The 16,562-nt window shown below is 41.1% G+C and overlaps 1 protein-coding gene across 1 annotated transcript in view; it reads right to left on the bottom strand.

Annotated features, from left to right (window-relative positions):
• The window catches only part of LOC126291582 (sortilin-related receptor-like), a 177,820-nt gene that overhangs the window by 85,122 nt on the left and 76,136 nt on the right, over nucleotides 1–16,562 (bottom strand). Inside the window, 4 exon segments of the mRNA XM_049985115.1 lie at nucleotides 1,607–1,741; nucleotides 10,583–10,716; nucleotides 10,969–11,118; nucleotides 15,618–15,857. Coding sequence (XP_049841072.1) covers nucleotides 1,607–1,741; nucleotides 10,583–10,716; nucleotides 10,969–11,118; nucleotides 15,618–15,857 — 659 coding nt within the window.

The raw sequence follows: 16,562 nt of genomic DNA, 5'->3' as shown, positions 1-16,562 counted from the left end.
GGAACAGGCCAACCACCACAGAAGAACTTTGGAACCAGGTGAATGCATCACTGGTGACTATACCACAGGATGCCATTTGCATCTTATACACTTGGCTGCCATCTTGCATGGAACAAGTTATCAGGGCCCAGGTAGCAGGAGACATGCTGAACCAAGGTGACTGAAACGCTAATCATTTCTGCAGAACATACAATTCCAAAATTGCCAACACTGTACATGTGTGGACATATATGACACTTGTGTAAGATACACCCAAAAGCAGACACACAAGTTACAGGGAGCGAACAACAATAAGTAACCAGCCAAAACATAACTCATCACTATGCTTAACACGGTGTAGGGAACCTGCTGTCTTTCAAAACAGCTTCCAGTCATCTCAGAAAGGATAAATACAGGTCCCATAAGGGTTTCACGAGAGTCTTACACCATTCTTCCTGCAAAATAGTGGCAAGATCAGGTAACAACACCTGAGGTGGCTAGCGACCAATCGCACACCATTCTATCCGACGCAGATGACAAACAGTCAACAGCATTGATATCTGGCATCTGCGGTGGCCGAGGGAGATGAAACGGCTCGTCCATGTGCTAAAAAACCAGTCTCGGATGATGCGATCTGTGTGACGGGGAGCCTGTTGTCTTGGAACACAAGATCACCATTCGAGAAAAGACACTGTAGCATGGGATGGACACAATGATCCAAAATAGTCACATATTCTTTGCAGTAATGCATGCTTGCAGAGTAACCACAGAATATCACGATACAGTGCAAAAATCATCACTGCATCTCCACCCTGTTTCATTCTCGGGACATAATTGCGGCAAGAATTTGGAAACAGTGTGAAACAAGATGTATCTGACAAAACGACTTTCTCCCATTGATCATTAATCTAAGTTTCCTATTACAAGCATTTGCAACACTGACGAGTGATTCAGAATTCCAACTCGCCCAGCAACACTCTCATTAAGGAGCTCCCTTCCTGCTGTTTTGGTGCTGAGATGGCTCATGATTGTGACCCTCAGTTCTGCCATGATTTTTTGTACCTGTCATCCTCTTATCGTCGTCCTCTCAACCCCCCCCCCCCCCCCCCCCACACACACACGTCTGCACTGACATTTAGTGGCCAATTTTTTCTTTCTTTCTTTCTTTCTTTCTTTACCTGTAAGCAGTATAAATCTTTGACATAGTGCCTCTTGAAGCGCTTAATACTTTAGCTACCTTGGTCAAGGAAGCACTCACCATACGAGCACCAAAAATTTTCACTTAGCTCCAATGCAACACACTTGCAATGTGTTGAGAGCACTGCGCATATGGTGTTCATGGTCATATACAGCAGAGGAACCTGCAAGCTTCACTAACATCTCCATTTATGTTAGAGCATTTATTTCTTGCGGTGTTTTCATATAATTTTTTTTTAAATTTATTATTTGAAGAACAGAATTATCCTATTGGCTGATGCACCACAAGGGGTACTGCCTCTTCCTACTGCACACCTTCCCACTGACCACCTACTCGTTTCCTCTCACCTAACAACTATAGCGATTCCATTAGTGGTAGGCACAATATATATTAAGTTAAAAAGGAAGCATCTATAAAAATCCAACTTACCTCTGGGCTAATTGGAGCTACAGTTGTGGGTATCATACCGGCGGAGCTACAGTTCAGTTCGTCCGAACCATCCGGGCAGTCATTGTCTCCGTCACAGCGCCACGACTGGTAGATGCATCTTTTGCCTGACTTACACTGTAACACACAAAGTGATGTAGATACAATTAACAAGCATCACAATGATCTCAACTGCTGCACGGTAGTTTATCTTTAGTAATAATGCATTGGTCGATGGTAATGATACCGGAGCTGTTCACCGTGCAATGTGGCATTGGATTTTAAGCAACAAATACTCTTCATAAAAACGCTATACAACCCATCATTTGTTAGGAAACCTCTGGTAAATTACACTATAAGGCTACATTGTAGGGTTAGATGCAAAGTGTAATGAAGACAAATTGTACTAACAAGCACACATCAGTGGCCTCAGATCCTCTCTTACATCAGACCAAGGTTATAGACACAAAATGCTTTTCAGACGATACCTTACTTAAATAATGATAATGCTTATAACATTAAAAATAGGAATAGTCATAGGCTGGGGGAAAGCTGGAAGAGCACACAAACGAAGTGCCCGAGATGTCCTGCTACAGTAGAATGCTGAAAATCAAATTAACTTATTACAATAAGGAATGAGGAGGTTCTTTGCAGAATTGGTGAAGAAAAGAGTGTAAGGGAAACACTGACAAGGAGGAGATTCTTGTGTGTGTGTGTGTGTGTGTGTGTGTGTGTGTGTGTGTGTGTGTGTGCGTGCGTACTGTAGAAACTGGGCTTTTGGCCAAAAGCTCAAAATGTATGGCAAAATATTGTGATACAGTAAGTTCCAAAAGATACATTCAGGTTGACTCCCAACCTTTACTGGATGGGTACAAGGGTTCTTAGCTGTACTGGGATAAGTATGTGTACACAAATGAGAGCAGTTTTTATTGTTTATTAACAGACAGGCCATTGGCTTCCTTTTAAAACTGGAGGTGTGATCCACTACAGAGTCAGGTTTGTGATAAAAAAAAAAAAACACACACACACACACACACACACACACACACACTTAGAAAATTGAACATTACCATAATTATTGTGTTACTACATTTTAATGCCTGAGAATATGAGAGAGAAAAGCTTTAGCACAGTCTGCCTCATGACTCAAAACGAGAACATTTATATTCCACTTGTGTTAAACTGATATGTATTTTTGACACCAGGGATGCAAATGGAATCTGTTACACAAGTATTACTAATGGAACTTGTTATGGGATTTACAGTACGGCCAATACATACTCAGCCACACTGTACATGGTGTGAGCATATAACACGGTACTTACTTCCATGACTGCATACGAGGTGTGATCAAAAAGTTACAGGAATTTCTGTTTTACTTATAGAACTTTTATTTATTCAACAACACCAGTTTTGTCCCCTTCAAAGTAAGCCCCTCGGATATAACACACTTATGCCACCGCTTTTCCCAATTATGGAAGCACTTTTTGTTATGGGTCAGCTCTTACAAAAATTCTGTTTATACGTCATCAATGGTGGCAAAATAACATCTTTTCATGCTCTTCAGCCTCGGAGATAGATAGAAGTTGTACAGGGACCATGTCCAGTGAACACATTGGCTAACACAACGTAACACTTTTTACAAAAAAATCATGAATAAGGATTGAGGTGAGCAGGAGCATTACCGTGATGCAATTTTCACACATCTCTTGTGAAAATTCTTGTCATTTTCTTCGGATTGCTTCATGCAAATGGTGTGTAACTTCCAATTACAGTTCTTTATTGACTATATGATTGTAAGACAGGAACTGATGATGCACTATCCCATTGTAATTGCAAAAAACAGTGAACTTTCACATGTGATCAAACTTCTCAGATTTTTTTCAGTCTCGCCTCTTCAGACAGTTACCATTGGGACTACTGGGCTTCGGTTTCAACGTCATATTCGTGTTTTGTCAGCTGTTATAACCTTCTTTACAAATTCTGGATCATAGTCAACTTCACACATCAATTCCGGAGTGATATCAACAGGATGCTGTTTTGGTCAAAATTCAACAATTTCAGAACAAACTTCACCATTACATGTTTCATGCCATATATAAAAATTACTCAGCTTGAGTCAAAGGATATGCCGAAATCATCTGCAACCTCTTTGATGGTGATTCAGCAATTTTCCAGGACCACTTCCTTCACTTTTTCTTGTCAGTAATTGACATGTTAGGGCATCCAAGGCAGTCATCATCTTCAATGTCTTCTTGTCCCTTTTTGAAATGGTTATACCACTTGTTAACCCTTCTCTTACTCATAGTGGAATCAATATAAGCCACAGTCAACATTTTGAATGCATTGCTGTACTTAACTGCACTTTTCAAGCAAAATTTAATCAAAATTCTTTGATCCATCATCTTCAAAAGTAAAAAATTTGCCAAGTACTCAAAAATACCCATAACTTTTTGACTGTTGACAATAAATTAAATATTCAAAACCACTGAAAAAGCAAACATTCATCGGGAACATCTGTACCAACAACATAAAAAGAAAATTGGAAACCGGATGTATTATAGCCCATGAAATTAAAAAATTCCCCTTACATTTTGATCATGCCTAGTACAATGTTCTACAGAAAGATGACATCCTGACCATAGAGTGTTTTTTGTATCTACATCATCAAGAACTGTGCAATATCAGCCAGCCCACTCCAGCTGGGTGGATTAATGCAGGGATATTGCCGAAGTACACAAGTGATTGCAAGGTAAGTTCACATATCCACAGCTGAACAAGAGGATCTCTGTACACCATTATAGGAAATAGCACAATATGTTGGAATACCATGTACCACTGCTTGTGAAGTTTTGCAAGATGATGGCCTTTAGCCTTACCACTACTTCAAAGGTGCATATTTATGCCTGGAGGACTACTGTAAAACACTCAAATTCTGCATACAGTTAATGAAAGTGTAATGATCAGCACAATATCTCAAATACATCATTTAACCTTAGGTATCTGAAATACCAAGGAAAGTGTTGTGACAATGTGCACAAGGAATCACTGATCATCATAAAACCTCAGTCATTGAGTTAGAGGGGATTTAAAATTTTAACTGTTTGATAATAAACCAATAAAAAACTGAATTCCAGTCATTTCCATGTTCTTCTCAGAGATGCATTTTATGTTCTGTTGGAAGAAATCCCCCTAAAAGCACGTTAACAAATGTAGATACAAATGAACTGTGTGGCATGAGCTTAATGTGCAACATTATTTAAATGAGAAGCGACAGGATCAGACAGCTTTGTGAAAATCTCTCCAGTGGATTTCTTTCTGTGGGGCCCACCTGAAGTATACCTTGTGTGTAAAATAGAGAGCAAAGGACTGTCAAAATCCTTTAAATATCTGGTACTAAATAAATTTATAATGAAAGACATTTAAAAACTGCATGCACTGGAACTGGCTGTGATCAAATGCAGAATCTTTGGTAGTTTTAACTGCTACAGTGTGTCCAGCGAAGGGGCCCCGATTTTAAAATTAAATATGTTGAAAATTAAGACCGATGGATGGGTGTAACAATAGGTATGTTTATTGTGGCAGCTGTAAGAATTTTTTAGCGAATTTATACAGAAGTTTCAAAATAATTTTAAAAGGCTGCTAACAGACACCACTTGTTATCCAGCTCATACATTATCAGTGTGCATAATTAAACTCCTTCTCCACATGTGGTCTTTGGTGTTACATAACAATCTTTTTGAAACGTCCAACACTCACAGCATGGAGGTTGGCTCCATATTGAGACTGTCGTGCTATACTGAATTACACCATTTACAGATTGTTAAATTAATGTCGTACCTTTGAGAAATTTATTCAGCAATCCTCTCATAATGAAACAGGAGGTAATGCTACAACTTCTTTATAAATTCTTACAGCTTTCACAATAATAATATCTTTTGTTGTATCTAGGGTTGCCATACGCCACAGATTTCGCGGACAGTCCGCGATTTTAGGGTAAATGAAAATGTGCGGGCTGAAAAGGCAAATGTCCGCAATATTTGCTGGATTTGAAGTCAACTTCCGCTAATTTCAAAAATTGCTGTCAAAGAAGCATCAATATGTTATCTCTCTGCCTTCACATTATATAAAATTCAAACAGAACAGAACAGCTTTCGAGATATGGAAACAATGGGCAGTCAGGCTCAGGCGTACAGTACATCCTCTTCAATTTGCAAGATTGCAAGTTGTCGATACAGTGGGCGGTCAGTCATCTCTGGCAATGAAGAGTATTATCCCCTTTGATTGGCTTGTTGAATGTTCGCATGGTTTGTTGTGCTTGCGATTTCATTGTGTTATATTGTATTAAATGGTTGCTGTTATTTGCCTGGTGGTTTAATAATGTCGGCTAGACAGAAGGTTAAGTACAGGGAGGAATATACTGAACAGTTTCAAAATATAAAGCGAGTTGCTGAAAATTGTGGATTATTATTTCTCCATTCCCAGTTATAAGGCCAATGTAGAGAGAGTCTTTTCCCTCATGAATTCTCAGTGGACAGAAGAAAGGAATAGATGAACAGTAAAATCAGTTAATGTAATGATGCAAATACAGTACAATATGAAAAATGTAAGTTGCAGTGAATTTCATAAACTGACTGAGAACCAGATTAAGTTCCTTTCATCTATTCAAGATTCTGAGAAATACGATTGGTATAAGAAAAGCTCAAATGATGACAATAGAACTTTGTGTACTGAATAATGAAATGCATATTCTTATTTTTTGTAATAAATGCTTTCTTAATGAAGCAGTCCTTCCTAAACTCTGTTCATTAATTAAATGCACATTTCCCTTACCTTATGGGCATGAGGATGACTCATTCCTCTTATTTCTTTTGATCGGTTACGGTGACCGTAAGTTTTGTCCTGGTTTTGCATTCCGAGATTATGGCAACCCTAGTTGTATCATATCTTTTGTTGCATTTGCCTACTGATCTTAATGCAAGGTGCTCGACTCCAAGTGAGCAGTGCACGCAGTTTCCTTAGCCATGTTCAGACCAGCATTCACTGACAGTTTAAGATGCGCATCACTGACAATGTGTGACATTCGTCACCAGTCTGTTGGCTATGAACTTTGTATGACAACCATATTACTGCCATGTACACAACTTTCACAGATCGCACCGACATTAACAATTCTGGCAAATTTATTCATGGTGTGGTCACGTGCACATTCCATCACGATAGCTGCCTTCTGCCATTCTATTGTGTCAATCCCTTATTGTGCTGATTCCATACAATGGGCCTCTACATCTACATGACTACTCTGCAATTCACATTTAAGTGCTTGACAGAGGATTCATCAAACCACAATCATACTATCTCTCTACCATTCCACGCCCGAACAGCGCGCGGGAAAAATGAACACCTAAAGTTTTCTGTTCGAGCTCAGATTTCTCTTATTTTATTTTGATGATCATTCCTACCTATGTAGGTTGAGCTCAACAAAATATTTTCGCATTCGGAAGAAAAAGTTGGTGACTGAAATTTCGTAAACAGATCTCGCCACGACGAAACACGTCTTTGCTTTAATGACTTCCATCCCAATCATATCTGCGTATTATTTCTGCCACACTCTCTCCATTATTACATGATAATACAAAACGATCTACCCTTTTTTTGCACCCTTTCGATGTCCTCTGTGAATCCCACCTGGTGAGGATCCCACACCGCACAGCAATATTCCAACAGAGGACGAACGAGTGTAGTGTAAGCTGTCTCTTTAGTGGACTTGCTACATCTTCTAAGTGTCCTGTCAATGAAACGCAATCTTTGGCTCCCCTTCCCCACAATATTATCTATGTGGTCTTTCCAACTGAAGTTGGGAATCAGCGATCATAAAGCGGTTACTGCATCGATGATTTCAGCCGTAAATAGAAATATTAAAAAAGGTAGGAAGATTTTTCTGTTTAGCAAAAGTGACAAAAAGCAGATTTCAGAGTACTTGGTGGCTCAACACAAAAGTTTTGTCTCAAGTACAGACAGTGTTGAGGATCAGTGGACAAAGTTCAAAACCATGGTACAATATGCGTTAGATGAGTATGTGCCAAGCAGGATCGTAAGAGATGGGAAAGAGCCACCGTGGTACAACAACCGAGTTAGAAAACTGCTGCGGAAGCAAAGGGAACTTCACAGCAAACATAAACATAGCCAAAGCCTTGCAGACAAACAAAAATTACGCGAAGCGAAATGCAGTGTGAGGAGGGCTATGCGAGAGGCTTTCAATGAATTCGAAAGTAAAGTTCTATGTACTGACTTGGCAGAAAATCCTAAGAAATTTTGGTCCTATGTCAAAGCGGTAGGTGGATCAAAACAAAATGTCCAGACACTCTGTGACCAAACTGGTACTGAAACAGAGGATGACAGACTAAAGGCCAAATTACTAAATGTCTTCTTCCAAAGCCGTTTCACAGAGGAAGACTGCACTGTGCTTCCTTCTCTAGATTGTCGCACAGTTGACAACATGGTAGATATCGAAGTAGACGACAGAGGGATAGAGAAACAATTAAAATCGCTCAAAAGAGGGAAGGCCGCTGGTCCTGATGGAATACCAGTTCGATTTTACACAGAGTACGCGAAGGAACTTGCCCCCTTCTTGCAGCGGTGTACTGTAGGTCTCTAGAAGAGTGAAGCGTTCCAAAGGATTGGAAAAGGGCACAGGTCATCCCCGTTTTCAAGAAGGGACGTCGAACAGATGTGCAGAACTATAGACCTATATCTCTAACGTCGATCAGTTGTAGAATTTTGGAACACGTATTATGTTCGAGTATAATGTCTTTTCTGGAGACTAGAAATCTACTCTGTAGGAATCAGCATGGGTTTCGAAAAAGACGGTCGTGTGAAACCCAGCTCGCGCTATTCGTCCACGAGACTCAGAGGGCCTTAGACACGGGTTCACAGGTAGATGCCGTGTTTCTTGACTTCCGCAAGGCGTTTGACACAGTTCCCCACAGTCGTTTAATGAACAAAGTAAGAGCATACGGACTATCAGATCAATTGTTTGATTGGATTGAGGAGTTCCTAGATAACAGAACGCAGCATGTCATTCTCAATGGAGAGAAGTCTTCCGAAGTAAGAGTGATTTCAGGTGTGCCGCAGGGGAGTGTCATAGGACCGTTGCTATTCACAATATACATAAATGACCTGGTGGATGACATCGGAAGTTCACTGAGGCTTTTTGCAGATGATGCTGTGGTGTATCGAGAGGTTGCAACAATGGAAAATTGTACTGAAATGCAGGAGGATCTGCAGCGAATTGACGCATGGTGCACGGAATGGCAATTGAATCTCAATGTAGAAAAGTGTAATGTGATGCGAATACATAGAAAGATAGGTCCCTTATCATTTAGCTACAAAATAGCAGGTCAGCAACTGGAAGCAGTTAATTCCATAAATTATCTGGGAGTACTCATTAGGAGTGATTTAAAATGGAATTATCATATAAAGTTGATGGTCGGTAAAGCAGACGCCAGACTGAGATTCATTGTTTTCTATTACTACGAACTGCGACCTTCCTGACAGGAAATCACGAATCCAGTCACACAACTGAGACGATACCCATACGCCCACAGCTTGATTAGAAGTCGCTTGTGAGGAACTGTGTTAAAAGCTTTCCGGAAACCTAGAAATGCGGAATCAACTTGAGATCCCCTGTCAATAGCGGCCATTACTTCGTATGAATGAAGAGCTAGCTGCGTTGCACATGAACGATGTTTTATGAAACCATGCTGATTATGTATCAATAGATCGTTCCCTTCGAGGTGATTCATAATGTTTGAATACAGTATATGCTCCAAAACCCTACTGCAAACCGACATCAATGATATAGGTCTGTAGTTCGATGGATTACTCCTACTACCCTTCTTAAACACTGGTGCGACCTGCGCAATTTTCCAATCTGTAGGTACAGATCTATCGGTGAGCGAGCGGTTGTATATGACTGCTAAGTAAGGAGCTATTGTATCAGCATAATCTGAAAGGAACCTAGTCGGTATACAATCTGGACCTGAAGACTTTCCCGTATCAAGCGATTTGAGTTGCTTCGCAACCCCTAAGACAGGGCTTCCCAACCTTTTCAGCTGGTGGAACCCATCTTCAGTCAGAAATCCAAGGCGGACCCCTAGTCTGTTCCCAATAAAATGCGTGATTGTCTGGTGAGGTTAGTTTGTGCATTGGAAGCAAGTTTCAACCATGTCTGCGGTGTTGCCACATGACTTACTTTACCAGAGATTTCCTTACAAATGAAGGAACAAGTATTTTTGTTTCAAAAACCCACGCCATTGCACACACTGAAGAGCTGAAGTGCATTCTGTACGAGTATATCCATTTGCTGGTCCGAGGTCACATCCAGACTTCTTGAAGCATTACAATCTTCATCTCTAAGAAGTTATGTTGTTTGTTCTCTACCTATTTTCCATTTGGTTACATTATTTGTCTTCTCTTATCTCTCTTGTCCATCTTCCTCAAAGCAATTTCTGTACATGCTCATTTCATTTCCACAACACTCAATGCTGTTTTCCACTTCGGTCTGTTCCCCAGTTTGTTTCTTAGTTTGTTTCTTAATTTTCTTGTTTCCCTTTATAAATCTCAGTATTTCTTTCTCCTCTGCTGGTCGAGCAACCCTTAGTATTTGAGTGGTTTTGCATTAAAAGGCACGGAACCTTACCCTGCATGACATACAGTGTGTGCGCATGTGTGTTGTCTAATTGTGAAAAAGGCCAATTTGGCCCAAAGCTTTGTCTGACAGTTTTTTTGTTGCGCCTACCTGCGATTCAGTATCTTCACTATATAGTGAGTAGCAACTATACTTCTCGTAATATGACACAACAAACACGTTCATTTGCCCAACAGTCTACGGTACACTAAATTTTTGCGAACCTTTTTTGAAATTAAAATATTCTTGCGGTAGAGTCACGAAATGACAACACATTGAACATTAATTACCTCAAACTGCCAGCTCTCGCAGGTGCGTGCCTCACACTTGTCCTCGTCAGAGTGATCGGTGCAGTCTGGGGAACCATCACAGCGCCACACTAGCGGAATGCACTCTGAGCTGTTTATGCACTTAAAGCTGTCAGCTGTAACAAAAACAAATGTCTGTTAACTTAACCTCTTGCTAGCTGTATATGTATTTCACTATTCCTATTTACTTTTATTATGCAGAGAAGTATTAAAAGTTTTAAAATTTCAGCAATGAATTCACAAAGAAATCTTCAATAATTATGAATGATGGCCATTTTTTATGTAGTTTTTGATGGAGGTCAATGCTTGGATATAGAAAGCAGGTTGAAATGATTGTAGGACAAAATAGTTATGCAGACAATACTTACGCCTACAGGTCAATGTTGCATTTGGTTTGCGTGCACAGTCTTTTTCATCTGAACCATCATGACAATCATCTTCACCATCACACTTCCACTGTGCATTAATGCATCGGTGGTTGGCACATTTGAATTGATGTTCTTGACATTCAGTAAATTCTGGAAACAGGTACGAATCATTAAGTTACTTCTAAACTTCAAATGATATGTAATAAGTTATATATGCCCGCATTTGCTACTCTTATGTTTTACTAGTTCTGATGTATTTTATCTGTTATAGATATAGCACAGCTGCTTATTGTGTTTAATCCACTCTTCTCAAGGTATTAAATTTAGTTTGGTTACATAACACACTGTTCTCATCTACTGGACATGGTTTTAGCAGAGCCAAAGAACAAAGTTGTTGAAATACACTCCTGGAAATTGAAATAAGAACACCGTGAATTCATTGTCCCAGGAAGGGGAAACTTTATTGACACATTCCTGGGGTCAGATACATCACATGATCACACTGACAGAACCACAGGCACATAGACACAGGCAACAGAGCATGCACAATGTCGGCACTAGTACAGTGTATATCCACCTTTCGCAGCAATGCAGGCTGCTATTCTCCCATGGAGACGATCGTAGAGGTGCTGGATGTAGTCCTGTGGAACGGCTTGTCATGCCATTTCCACCTGGCGCCTCAGTTGGACCAGCGTTCGTGCTGGACGTGCAGACCGCGTGGACGCCGCTTCATCCAGTCCCAAACATGCTCAATGGGGGACAGATCCGGAGATCTTGCTGGCCAGGGTAGTTGACTTACACCTTTTAGAGCACGTTGGGTGGCACGGGATACATGCGGACGTGCATTGTCCTGTTGGAACAGCAAGTTCCCTTGCCGGTCTAGGAATGGTAGAACGATGGGTTCGATGACGGTTTGGATGTACCGTGCACTATTCAGTGTCCCCTCGACGATCACCAGAAGTGTACGGCCAGTGTAGGAGATCGCTCCCCACACCAGATTGCCGGGTGTTGGCCCTGTGTGCCTCGGTCGTATGCAGTCCTGATTGTGGCGCTCACCTGCACGGCGCCAAACACGCATACGACCATCATTGGCACCAAGGCAGAAGCGACTCTCATCGCTGAAGACGACACGTCTCCATTCGTCAATCCATTCACGCCTGTCGCGACACCACTGGAGGCGGGCTGCACGATGTTGGGGCGTGAGCGGAAGACGGCCTAACGGAGTGCGGGACCGTAGCCCAGCTTCATGGAGACGGTTGCGAATGGTCCTCGCCGATACCCCAGGAGCAACAGTGTCCCTAATTTGCTGGGAAGTGGCGGTGCGGTCCCATACGGCAGTACGTAGGATCCTACGGTCTTGGCGTGCATCCGTGCGTCGCTGCGGTCCGGTCCCAGGTCGACGGGCACGTGCACCTTCCGCCGACCACTGGCGACAACATCGATGTACTGTGAAGACCTCACGCCCCACGTGTCGAGCAATTCGGCGGTACGTCCACCCGGCCTCCCGCATGCCCACTATACGCCCTCGCTCAAAGTCCGTCAACTGCACATACGGTTCACGTCCACGCTGTCGCGGCATGCTACCAGTGTTAAAGACTGCGATGGAGCTCCGTATGCCACGGCACACTGGCTGACACTGACGGCGGCGGTGCACAATTGCTGCGCAGCTAGTGCCATTCGACGGCCAACACCGCGGTTCCTGGTGTGTCCGCTGTGCCGTGCGTGTGATCATTGCTTGTATAGCCCTCTCGCAGTGTCAGGAGCAAGTATGGTGGGTCTGACACACCGGTGTCAGTGTGTTCTTTTTTCCATTTCCAGGAGTGTATATAGTGGAATTTTTGAATTTATTAAATGGATAGGTGCATTTCTGAAATTTAAAAGTTTATGTACTTTCAATACATGCAGGGGCAGACATGAATTACCAGATGAATGGGTTTAGAAAAACACATCTTTTTGTTTTTTAATAAAAAAAAATCAATAGTTAAAGGGGTATTAATCTTTTAAATAATACAAGTTGACATTTTTATGTAGAAAAAAGAAATGGAAGTCTCCAAATATGCCTACTCTATTTTGTAGTGGCAATGTTTATACAATAAAACAGAAAAATAAAAAAAGGAGACACATATTCAAGTTCAGTGTTCCCATCTTTCTTGGGTTTCGAAAAACCATTTCATGGTGTTCACAAGGAGACGTTAGGTGAAGTAATGTCTAAAAACAAGTATCTGCCTACACGATCCAAGTGATTAAAAGTTTTTACATCAACACTAGAATCACTGCCAAGGCCTAAAAGCAATTGCTATCAGAGATAGTTTTGGGAGTTAGGTACAAATGCAGCTACGTCACCACCACTATTTAACATCTACACAGACGAATGGAGAAAACGAACTCAAGAAAGGACACATCTCCTTGAGAAATCAAACTAGGCAGCCAACAATATGTTAACACATTACTCTATGCTGACTATCACGGAGTCATACAACACAATGATAAAGTGTAAAAGGCAGTATATGAGCTATATATTGTGCTGTGTATATAAATCAAATATTTCCAAAAACTAAAACTAAGCGAATGGATTCCATACGAAGGGTACCAGAGAGATCAATAACATGCACTGATGGAGAAATATTGGGGTAAATGTCTCATTTCCTGTGCTTTGGCTGCAACTTAACCTATGGGAGCAAAAAAAATCCTATCAGAGAATATGTAGGACATTTACAATAACACTCCAACAGAAAGGTGGGACAGAGGCCTTTTTCGAAATTTTACGAGTATAAAAAGTCATGCTTTGAGAAAGAAGGAAATTAGGTAATTTTGAAACGTTAGAAATGAAGTTAATCAGCTCTGAAATTTTAGTAGAGGAGGTAAAACCAGAAATAACTGAATAAAGGTAGTGTCAGGTGGAAAACACATAACACAGGAATGAACACACAACAGAAAGGAAGGGAAGGGAAGGAACGTGTTCTGTGTATGTTGGGGAGAAGTATCCCAAAGCAAGACTCTTAACATATTATCACCCTCAAGGGAATCAGTGGGTAGACCAAGGACACAAAAGTGAAACCAGAATAGGCTAACCTTAGCTTGAACCTAGAAGGGAAGACGAGGACGAAGAAGAAGAAGAAGCTATATTTACAGTAGCAGTGAAACAAACAGCACTAGACTACAGTGATATTGACAGGAAGGGATGGGGAATGTGGCACAAAGTGAGAGTGCACACTGTAATGTCCATCTACTGTTCATTTTCAAGTGAAGGTACAAAAACTATTCCACCTACATTAGCAAACTTATTTTAGAGAGTTGTGCCCTGCAGAAAGATCGGATAGAGGTTTAGGTGTACTTGTTCAGGACAATAACCCTAAAACACAAACAATCAGTAATGATTAATGGGAGAATGTGGCAAACTGTGGAACTCGCAACCCTTTTAGTAAATCATTAGAGTCTCTCATAGTCAAATGAAATACTGATCTCGGTTCAGAATCAAGTAATGTTTTCTAAAGGTCAACTTTTCCACTTTTGAATGTTGCCTTTACTTAAAAAGTGACATTATTGTCTGAACATGTACGACAACTTCAATTGGAAACCTGTTAGAACACGACAATAATTTGTATGGTGATGGAATTTAGTGCTATGCCCTCCTGTCTTTCACAAAATTGTCAAATTTTAAGCATAACAATAGACTGTTGTTTTGGCCAGTTCACAGTTTCTCGCATATCCCTCGCATTAGCATCACACGAGTCAAATGTCAGGTGACTGTCAGGCCAACATCGATACTGTATCGAGCACTTCAGTGTGTTGGGAAATCACTAACTAGTTCAAATGTGAGTATTGTTTATCCAGTCTTGCCCTTTCAAATTTTTTGAAATCTTCACGTAACCTTAATAGTGAAAGCTTTACCTGTAAATGAAGGAAGACCATATATACTCTATTAAACAACACAAAAACGTTAACCTCAACAGCAATAGTTTTACCTGCAAATTTACAATCACACCGTATTTTATTTTTCGAATTACAAAATTTGGAAAAAAGCCTCCTCCCATAAATTAGGTAAATACAGTAGTATATTTTAAATTAGTAGGCATCTGATGTTTTAAGGCAAAGCTGCGACACTAACACGAGATGTGCGATCTGCTGCCAGCCGCCACAGTGCTCCACACTACCCAGCGATAGAAAATCATTTTTGAGTCTCCATCTTCTACAAAATTAAGTAAAATATCTAAAATTCACATACAGGTTAGATCTATATAGTGTGTCTGAGCACATCAAAAACCAGATATAATTTTAATTAGAGCCTAACACTGAACAAGTACGTCCTGCAAAGAACTACATACACATTTGGAAACTGATGTGGGAAAAGATCTCTACAGAATCTCCCATGCCCCTCTCATCACACATTGTAAAGTAAATTATACACAAATGTCACTCTGCTACAATGGCTCACTGAGGACTGGCAGGCACAATACTTTGTGCAACGGATGTGACAACACAGTGGGAGCCAACAATTCCAGTGGTCTACATCTGGCACTGGGATACTGCCTGTAGGAGTTATCTACATGGCTAGCTGTCTGACTATGACTACATAAATCAGACTGTAAGTCACACGATTCTAAGACTACTACCAACTAGCAAAGTGGCCACAACTGATCTGTACTTACTGCAGCCTTCTTCGTCACTGTGGTCCTCGCAGTCGTAGTCGTAATCGCACTTCCAGTAGAAGGGGATGCACTTCCTGTCACTCTCACACTGGAAGTGCCCTGTCTGGCACGTGACCCTACCTCCACATCCTTCCTCGTCAGATCCGTCACCACAGTCGTCGTCATCATCACAGTGCCACAGGCGAGGGATGCACAGACCATTCTTGCACGCAAACTGGTCAGTACCACAAGTATTTCCTTCTGTGAAAACAACAGCAACCAGTTTGGCATTAGTATCCATGTGAAGAGATGAAAAAATGAATGAGTGAGCGAGTGTGTAGGCACACATTCACAAGACAGACAGAAAGAGAGAGAGAGAGAGAGAGAGAGAGAGAGAGAGAGAGAGAGAGAGAGAGAGAGAGAGAGAGAGAGAAGAAGAAGATAGACATTCATTTACCATATTTACTCGAATCTAAGCCGTGCTCGAATCTAAGCCGCACCTGAAAAATGAGACTCGAAATCAAGGAAAAACAATTTCCCGAATCTAAGCCACTCCTGAAATTTGATACTCGAAACTGAAGGTGAGAGAAAAGTTTTAGACCGCCCCTCCAAATCGAAACAAAGTTGATCCATTGTAACATGAAACACAATTGAGGTCAAATGGATGAAGATACAGCTACAGTAGTTTGGTTCGAGTCATAAGCTTAACAGTTAAACTTTACCAAGTAGCCACTGCTATGTGCCACGTGCTCCATCCATACTTATACTGGTACCCTTCCTTTTTCGCGTGCTTCGTCTAGTTTGAATCAATTGCTTATTTTGCTTTGATCTGATAAGTGCGGTTCTCTTTGTTATAGGTGTTTACATCACTCTAAGCTGAAAATGCATTATTGTTCTGTGTCATGCATTGTTTGTCGCATTCTGATAATGAGTGTTTACGACCTGTCGCCGCTCATGGCATGGCTT

This window comes from Schistocerca gregaria, chromosome 9 (genome assembly GCF_023897955.1).
Source record: "Schistocerca gregaria isolate iqSchGreg1 chromosome 9, iqSchGreg1.2, whole genome shotgun sequence".
Taxonomy (NCBI): Eukaryota; Metazoa; Arthropoda; class Insecta; order Orthoptera; family Acrididae; genus Schistocerca; species Schistocerca gregaria.
Note: the sequence above shows the minus strand (reverse complement) of the source record. Positions and strands in the feature narration are given on the sequence as shown.